The sequence below is a fragment of the Pholcus phalangioides genome, unplaced genomic scaffold (genome assembly GCF_987345545.1).
Source record: "Pholcus phalangioides strain wild (caught in Gottingen) unplaced genomic scaffold, Ppha-v1.0 ptg000008l_1, whole genome shotgun sequence".
In the NCBI taxonomy this organism is placed as follows: Eukaryota; Metazoa; Arthropoda; class Arachnida; order Araneae; family Pholcidae; genus Pholcus; species Pholcus phalangioides.
In genome coordinates, this window is record NW_028301601.1 from 26043673 (window position 1) to 26052986 (window position 9314).

The following is a 9314-nucleotide window of genomic DNA, read 5'->3' on the forward strand; positions in this document are numbered from 1 at the left end:
ATTATTATTATTACATATTGCATTCAAGGATTAAAATCATCCTGATTTCATGCATTCGTATGTCAAACTTGCTGTAAGGGTGCTCTTCTTTTGATGATGAGTACAGGCAGTGCTCGCGACTAGAAAAAGGTTGAAGAACCCTACTTCATAATACGTTTGGTTAACCTAGTGTGCACAATTGCCAACCCCCCAGGGCCGAAATTAGGCAGCTGCAAAGGGTGCGATCGCACCGGGCCGCATAATATTAGGGGCCGTAAAAAATGGGTTTTCCTGCATTGATTATGTATAATATTTTACGCTAACTACATACTTTGAAAAGTCAAAACTTGAAATTTTATTGAATCCATTGATGAAAAATACGTCGATTTATTAAAAGACACACACATATGGTAGTGAATCTGCAGCCCCCCACATCCTTGGATGGGGGGGCCTTAATTTTTGAAAGGACCCCGAGACTAAGATTTTTATCTAGCTTCTGTTCTCTGCTCTGTTATCTTCTAATTTTATCCCTGATTTCATTGTCATATGGGCCGCAAACCGAAGAATTTGAACATCCATGTCGGGGCTCAAATCAGACATGGGGGGTATCCGTGACCTGGATCAAAGACGTTTTGTTAATCAGTGAACGCATGTTGTTTAAATGTTGGAGCTTCTAGGCAGGGCGCCGGAGGGGAACGGGTGGGTCTGGTGCTCCGGATCCTGGGCTAAATTTTTGACATTACAAGGGGACGCCAAAATACTTGCTTGCTCCGACTGCTCAAGTATCTATTTCCGGTCCTGTCCCAGAGCAAATGCTTCACTTCCCCATGCGGAAATCAGGCCCTGTTCTATGTTCTACAAGTAATATGGGAACCGATGTTTGGTCAGCCAATCAATTGCATATTCTGGCGTTCCCTTGTAATCGGGGTCGCAACTAAGGGGGGGGGGGAGGTGGGTCTCATGCCCAGGGCATGCCCCCCACAAGGGGTGGGCTGGCAAGGTTCCAGCCCCGGGACCCCAGGATGATTTTCATTATTTTTTGTTTTTCACGCTATAAATCCATCATAAAAGGGCCCGTGAAAGTCTGGTCGGGGGGTCCGCAAATTCCAGCCTAGGGGTCCCACTCCAGGATGTGGGGGTCATGGCCCAGGGCGCTGGACTAGAGGGGTCGCAAATTTTATTCCCAAACCTCTCCTTCAACATTACAAGGGGGCGCTAAAATGCGCACTTGCCCCGGGTGACCAAGCATCTAGTTGCGGCCCAGCTTGTAATGTTGATTGAAGGAGAGGTGAAAGGATGAAATTTGCCCCCCCCCCTTCCAGACCGAATCCGCCTGCTCTTCCCTAGTTGCGGCTCTGAATGTAAGGCCGAGTTATAAGAAAAAGATGAAAACATAACTTATTCCAATTTATACATTCCCACTGAACGTTGCAAAAGGCCATCATTTATGGGGAAAATGTTTTCCCCCCATTCTGATAATTCCCTTTCCGTTTCCCTTTTTGATTTTACAAACGTGCATACTTCCCATTGATTTAACATTGCATACATGGGTCGAAAAAAACTTCCAAAAAAAAAAAAAAAAAATACATTTTGACAATCAGCGGTATTTGTGGCATCTACTCTAAAAAATTGATAGAGTTTTGTGAATTAGAACTATGCAAAAAAAATTATCAAGAAACAGCAATTTTACTCAGTGTTCCAACGGGAGACGGTCGCGTGAGGAATCGGGTGACGTCACTTGATTTTCCGAAAAGAGTAGCTAGAAAACCGGTTTTAGGGCACCCCCTGCCTAAATGGTCCTAGTAAAGCTATCGATCCAAATATCTAATTAACTGGCTAAGTAATTATTATTTTTCTTTTTAAAAGGCATTTTTTTAGCATACAATAAGCACAACTCAATCACAAAATGGTTTTTTATTGATAATCCGTTTTGGCTCAATTGTGCAAAGGGCGCGTATCACATATTTTACTATAAATGGGGAATGTTTGAATATTTCAAATTCATCATAAACGAATAAATTAGATTTGATTGGAATGCATAATATTGACATTGTAATTTTGATAAATTGTTTCTTCAAAAACTGGTTTCAATAGGTTGCCAAAACGTATTCGTGAAACAAATTTTCGATACCATAATTCAATTTTAAAAGCAATATCTCTCAAGATATACAGAAGACTGGATGTTGTGAAGATATTTATTATTTGAGATGTTAATTTTTTAAGGAAGGAAAAAAACTCATCTCTGCCTCTACTTTCATGTCAAATATCTCTCAGGAAATAATTTTTTAAATGAATGGCAAATCCATCAAAAAACAAAGTATAAAAGTTGTGGCATTTTTTCAATGTCCGAAATATTTTCGTGAGGAAAATATCCTCGAATTACGCATACTCACCTTCTGAGCTACCAAAGAAGATTTGATTTTCTACATTGCCGTCATCATCGTCATCATCAATTACAAAACCCTTTCCGAGCGACAAGATTGTGTCAGGGACGGGTGCGAACAGAGGATCGACCTGACGAGGAATGCGTGCCGAACTTGCTTCACGGAAAGAGACGGCAGCAAATGCTAAAATGTTTTAAACATATATGTTCGTAAGAGGGCTGGATTACACTATAAACGTTTTATAAAAGTTCTTTTATAAAACTTGAAAAATTCAACCAATAAGTGCATCCGTTACATTCGAGAAAATGAAACCAATAAAAATATTGGGTTTTTTTTTTTTCAAGTTTTGTAAAAGATCTTTTATATAACTTTTATAATTTAATCCCGGGCCCAAGACAGAAAAATAAAAATGTTTGTGATTTTCAAGTTCTATTACTACTATCCTAAAAGTACATACACATCGCAAACTTTCTTGAAGGGGAATTTCTACCGAATTAGAGCATGTCAGAGCAGGGATGCACAACCTCCGGCCCGTCAAGGGGCTCCATCTGGTCCACGGAAGTTGTTCCGGTAGAAGAGTTTTAACCCACAAAACACAATAAATACCTAGGCTGGTGATATTTCTTTCATGAAAGTACGGGATATCGCCACAAAAGTTATCAAGGCTTGTAAAGTTCTCGGTTACAGCCTAAAAAGGCAATAAAAGTTGCTAGTTACAGTAGAAACAATTGTGAAAGGAAGTGAAGTTGCCAGTTACAGCACACAAAAAAAAAAATGGTCAAAGGTATAAGTGAACTTGCCAACTATCACTCAATTCTCAATCGCGGAAAATTATGCGTAGAGGGGAAACCGGGATTAGTTGTACGTACAGCTTCTCTTTTCTATCGTAGTGAGCACTGACTGCTATTATTATTACTACTGTCAAACCACCTGAAGGTGTTGCATCATCTATCGTATCAGTGGTTTTAGTGCGGCGGGAGCTCCCAGAGAGTAATGACAGCAAGTTTCCTGATTTCCTGAAAAAAGATATCTTTTTTTTTTTCTTTTTCGTACTCAAAGTCTTTTTTTTTTATTATTTGACGTCCATTGAGACGTTTTCACCAATTGTGAACGGTAAAAGGGTCGACAACGTTTTGTATTCAAGCGTTAAAATGCTTCATTAAACTTTTGTGGAACAGTGGGGCAGACCTCTTATGTGAAGAATCATGTTGGGGCAAGTTGCCATCCCAGCTGTGGTACATGTAGACCGAGAGTAGGGTGTTTTTAACCTTTCGGACCTTGCGGGCCAAATTAAAACTTTCTATTAAGCCCGCGGGGCCACCGAGTGGTTAGTTATGAAGCCGTCCCCGTTATTAAATGAGATTCCAGAAATTATTTAACTCTTTTATTTACTCTGAAATAATTTTTTATTCATTAAATTGAAATTTTTATTTATTTTGAAATAAATTCTATCACCGATTCAATTTTTTTTTTTATTAATTATTTCTTTTATTACTTCTGAGAAATTTGTATGAAAAATAATTTTGAATTATAATTTTTTTTATTGATTTTCCGAAATTTGCTCCAATAATTCTTGTATTATTAATTTCATTAATTACAAATTTTCATTAATTAAGAAACTTCTTTCAAAATTCTTAATTTTTTTCATGAAACAATAAATTTCAATCCTTTCAATTCTTGAAATTTCAAATCATCATTTCTTCCTTCTACTTCTAAAAATTCTGAAATAACTCTAAAAAACTCTAAAGTTATTTATTTCTACCGGTAGTTCTGCAATTATTTCTTTCAGTAATTCTGTAGCATTTTTTTCATTAATTATAAATTTCTGTCAATTATTTTTTTTCAATATTTCTAAAATTCTTTCTTTTTTTTCAGCATTTTTGTAAATTTTGTAATTGTGTACATCTTTTGGATGCCGAATTTCGCCTCTCGAAATATATGAAATCATAGATCAACGATTTTTTTGTTGTACTTTGTTTTTCTATCTTGAATAGCTGGTTTCTCAAAATGTTAGGCGGCCACTGCAAAAAGCTCCGAGGGCCACATCTGACCCGCGGGGACATGGATTGAAGACCCCTGGCGTAGAGCATGTTTTATACATTCCGACTTACCGATTTAGTACAGTTAAATCCCGTTTTAACGAATACCTTTATAGTGAAAACATCGTTTTAATGAACACTTTTCTAATCCCCTTTTTTCACAGGAACGATGCAAAAACCTGGAATTCTTACGTGCATTTCTCAGATCCCAATGACCATCATGTTATGCCAACTTATCCCCAGAGGTAATGCCAACGTGCCCCACGTCTGGTGTGAATTTCATGGGATTTTAACAATTTTTTAAACAGATTTTATGAAATGAGCCAATAATTTCAAGTGATATTTTCATCATTTATTTGTAGCCAAACAATGCCGCTATGTGTCCGCAGCATCGGTCACGTTTGGCTGTAAGTATTGCGGGAAAAATACTGAAAAATCTAAATTAAAAGAAGGAATGAACGCCAGGGTCTCTGCCACCGGACTTATCCCGTTGCCGAGATCTCTTCCAGCCCAGCTTCGTGGCAGAGTCTGGAACAAAGTGAGTGCACCTAACAGTCTGAGTGTGTAGCTAGTGTTGTGTATGATATTTCAGTGCTGCCATCTATACTTCAAATTGTGAGTGAAATGTAATGATTGATTATTTGTAACGTTGCAGGCCTGTTGCTCTCTGTGGCGAGACTTTTTAACGAGGAGATCGGCTCGCTAAATTGAAAGAAGCAAGCATACTTCCCGGCCTTCCCTACAACTGCTACTTCTAAACCACACATGCACCTCGTACACGTTACTCTGCGGAAATTCTAACGAATTGGTGGACATGTTGGAATGTACGTGTTGTGAACCTACAGTTTGTTTCGGTGTAATGCTTGTTGTAGTGCTGCCATCTGCTGTTTATTTTTTAAAGTATGAGGGAAGTGTAATGATTGAATAACTGAATCGCTGTAGACATGACGCTCTCTGTTACGAGACTTCTTAACTGGAAGATCGGTTTTTATTCGCGCCTCGAAGTTGGGAACCACAGAAAACCAACTTTAGCAGACCACGGCCTTCTCTACTTCAAACCAAAGTATAATTCCCCAGAAAAACAAATATGTTAATAGAATAAATTTATGAGGGTAATTAATTATATATGATTACTTTTCGGAGTCATAATTATTATGACTCCGAAAAGTAATGATAATTATGATAATGATAATTATTATCCTAATAAAATTTAAGAAGTTCTGAAAAGAATCTTAATTCTTGATTTCAAAAATTCAACTAAGACTTGTTGAAAACAGAGAAAAAAAACGGAAGTTGGAACGACCACGGGTCATATGGTCACTTCTTATACACGTTTCTGGATCACGAGCGGCAGAAATACCGCATAGCTGGTCCGCAGCCTGAAAAAGCTGTGCAAGGCGTGGGGCTTTCATCAGAGGGGCAGCACTTAAATTTGAACTTTCAGTGGGTTTCCTAAGATGGTTTGTAGGAGAATGTGCCTCCAGGAACAGAGATTTAATACATGGAATTTTGCAATAAAATTCCAGAAAAAATTGTACGTGAAGATGAATAACCCTGCATCATCTTGGCTGACACAGAAGAAATACACATACTTGAAATTCGAAGGAGTATTTTCACTCCTCTATGAAATTTAGAGGAGTAAAATTGAATTTTGATGCGTGAATCACGCGTACTGGCGGACACTGCTCAGAGGCATAGCTACGGGGGAATCTAAGTGGACTATAGCTCTGAGTGGCAAATTCGGAGGGACGTAGAAGTTCAGGAATCGGTGGTTAAGGAAGTGTTAGAGCAGAATGAGAGAAAAGGTAGCAAAACTATAAATCCTCTTCTGCCTATAAATCAAGGAACTATGCTAGTGAGCAGCCAAAGAGAGTGACTTATAGAGAGGGATCAGGTAAGTGAGCAAAATCGAAAGAAAGCGAAGGAATAGACTAGTGTGTGATCAAAAAAGAGTGTGACGTAGAAAGTGTGTGGAAGCATTTGAGCGACCAATCTGGAGAATGTGTACGCATGAGAGAGACCTAGTGAGAGCGAGGGACGAAAACAGTAACCTAGAGAGTGTGCAAGCATGTGGAGTGACAAGAAAAGATCAGTGAGTGAGGAACGAAAAGAGTGACGTAGAAAGTGTGATAGCATGTGAACATAGGCGTACGCAGGGGAAGAGGAGCTTAACCCCCTTCCCCCCGGTCTTTAGTTGAGATCATGGTGTACGTTTGGAATAAAGAACAAACCCTCCCCTTGGAAGAAAAGGAAAGTTGCATCCCTCATCCCCTGAGAAAATTTTGTGAACACTATTGTACGTGAGCATCCAGAAGAGTGACATGCATTTGAGAACAACAAATGGAGGACCTACGAAGACCACAACTACCAGATTTAAAAATTTCAAATGATTCAAGTGCATTAAAATTGATACTTCCAGAATGTAAGTAGGTATTTTACAGCAGCGGTTCTCAACCTGGGTATATAGAGCTTCTCTGTGGTACTAGGATACTCTCCAGGGCCAGTTCTAGAAATTCTGCCTCCTGAAGCGAATAATATTTTGCCGTCCTTAATAATTCTTCTTTGTAAAGAGAAGATATATTGGGCTCACCTGTTTAAATTTTTCCCTATGAATTTTGGAAAAGCGTCTGCCCTTCAAAGGGTTAACTGAGCTATTTTGCACATTAAATATCATGTAACATATTAAAATTCTTCCTAAAATTTACTAAAAATAATTTGAAGAAAAATCGTATTCAATCAAGTATCACAAATATGCTTGTAAGCACTTTTATGAGGAAACATGAAAATTTATAAATTAACATTTATTCTGAATCCAAACACAAAATTTATTTATTGAAAATCCCAGAATCGCTCTCCTCTTTTCCTAGTTTTTAAAATCGTGATTCTCCGTGTAATGTTTGTTGCCTACACACGCGAGCATGAAGATGAAGATCAAGTTTTGCTCTACCCTTTTTATTTATGCGTTGCTGGGAAATTTTCTAGCGAAGTAGCAGCCAAGATTTCATACGTTTGTGAAAATAGGTGTTGTACGCATGAGAGAACATAGGAGACCCCCCCCCCTCCCCCGATTAGGAATTAAAAAAATATATATTTTTTTTGTAAAAAATTAAAATATCGAAAGAAAATACCTTTATACCGTATGTTATCTTTATCCATTTTCTGTTAATTTATAATGCTTTCTGAAGCTTAGTAGCTCAAAGTTTCTCTGGGAGACATTCCTTGTGCTCCTCATGCCCAATGTGCCCCCTTCTAAAGTCGACATTGCGTACCTTAACGCTCGTAACCAGGGGACAGGGTATAGCAATGTGGTAGGCCTTCTAATGGTGCAACCTGGGTAACGCAAATTCTACCACAAGTCATTTGTACCGCTTGATCATTGTTTGCGAAGTACAACTTTGATGGTTTGTACCAATAAAAAACAAACTCCACATGAAGGTGCATATGTACATTCGAGCATCTCGGTGCTCATCATGCGCCCCTCCATCCTGGAGCTAGGCTCCTAAGACTGAGATCTTTGGTGGGGCCTCTTCTATAGTGAACTCGTGTGTAAAAAAAGACATAATGGAATTTTTCTCGGGCCCCCACCCCGTGCTAGAGCCCTGCCGGTCCTACAATTGTGAGGGTCATAGTGCTCACTTGAACCATTGAGGATAGATCTTGATTTTCGGACTCGGGAGATAGTCACCGACAGCTCAAGTGAACCCCCTACGATTTAATGATTAGCATTATGATTATTTCGGTTGTAGCATATGTCAGAGTTTTTAATATGGGAGTTTTCTTCTGGTGATGGTTCTAATCAAATCTCTTGATTCGTGAATACTCCTCCCAATAGACAGACAGGGCTTCAATTTTGTGAGTCCTAACCATGAGTTCAACCGGACACGGGACGGAGACCCTAGAACAGCCTCATTATCATCCAGGGTTCCGCGGAACAGCCTTATAACTATCAAGGATTCCGCGAGAAACTTCACGTTTGAAACCCGCGAGACCACTACGCTTCGAAAGGAAACATTTTAAGCAGCATTGACGAGATATATCTCGCCTTCTCAAAAACTTCTTATTTCAGCATTTACAAGTCCCGATATTTTGTAAAGTTGATTTCTCAATGGAACACTTTTGCCCTATACAGTACTTTTAAGTTTGCACTTGCTGAAAATCAGAAGAGAGCATAATTCATTAAAAAACGATATTACATTTTGATGGGGAGTATAGGGATTTCTACCGTGTCGCTCAAAGGGTTCCGTCATCAAGTAATCAGCCTTGGAAATCCGTTTTCCTCATCAGATGCATTTCCCTTCTCAGAAAAAATAAATTCTTATCTCCCAGTGGCTAAGAAAACTCACAAGATGCAGCTTTTACGCCCTCCTGGTCCGTTTCATTGCAATTGAAACCCTTCCTCGGGGGAAATATCGCCCATGACGGGAAACAGTGGTGAAAGTTTCGAACTTCCATTTAAAAGATTCAATTTATGAAAACTACTTCAGAAAACCCGAAACTTGGATAAGCGGAATCCTCTTAAACTGATTTTGAAAAACATAATTTGAATAATGTATTTTCGGCTGTAGAGTTTGAAATTTCGGCAATTTCCGTAATATGGTTTGTAAAAAAAAGAGAGGCCCGACATTTCCCACCGTTAAAATAATTATACGAAACTCATAAATATTGCGAAAGTGTATTCAAATTAATGCATATTATTTTCTGCAGTTAGCAGATTAATTTGCGTGCAGTTAGTTATGAAATCACTTACCCATCATGAAAATTACGTACAATCTCATGTTTGAAACGTTTTTGTAGTCTTTTATGTACTTCAGGTGAAAAATTACACGAAAAAGAGGTGTGCGTACAGCCGTTGTCAAATTGAAAAAGAACGATATAATAACCTGTTGTTTCATATGACAATACTAATTCAGTT

At 38.6% G+C, this 9314-nt stretch overlaps 1 protein-coding gene across 1 annotated transcript in view; it reads right to left on the bottom strand.

Moving 5' to 3' along the window:
- LOC149084096 (uncharacterized) overlaps positions 1–9314 on the bottom strand; it is a 55409-nt gene extending 46095 nt beyond the window's left edge. Inside the window, exons 1-2 of the mRNA XM_089235261.1 lie at positions 9150–9314; positions 2373–2546 (exon numbers count right to left, since the gene is read on the bottom strand). Coding sequence (XP_089091387.1) covers positions 2373–2546; positions 9150–9294 — 319 coding nt within the window. The 5' untranslated portion in view covers positions 9295–9314. The remainder of the gene's footprint in view (positions 1–2372; positions 2547–9149) is intronic.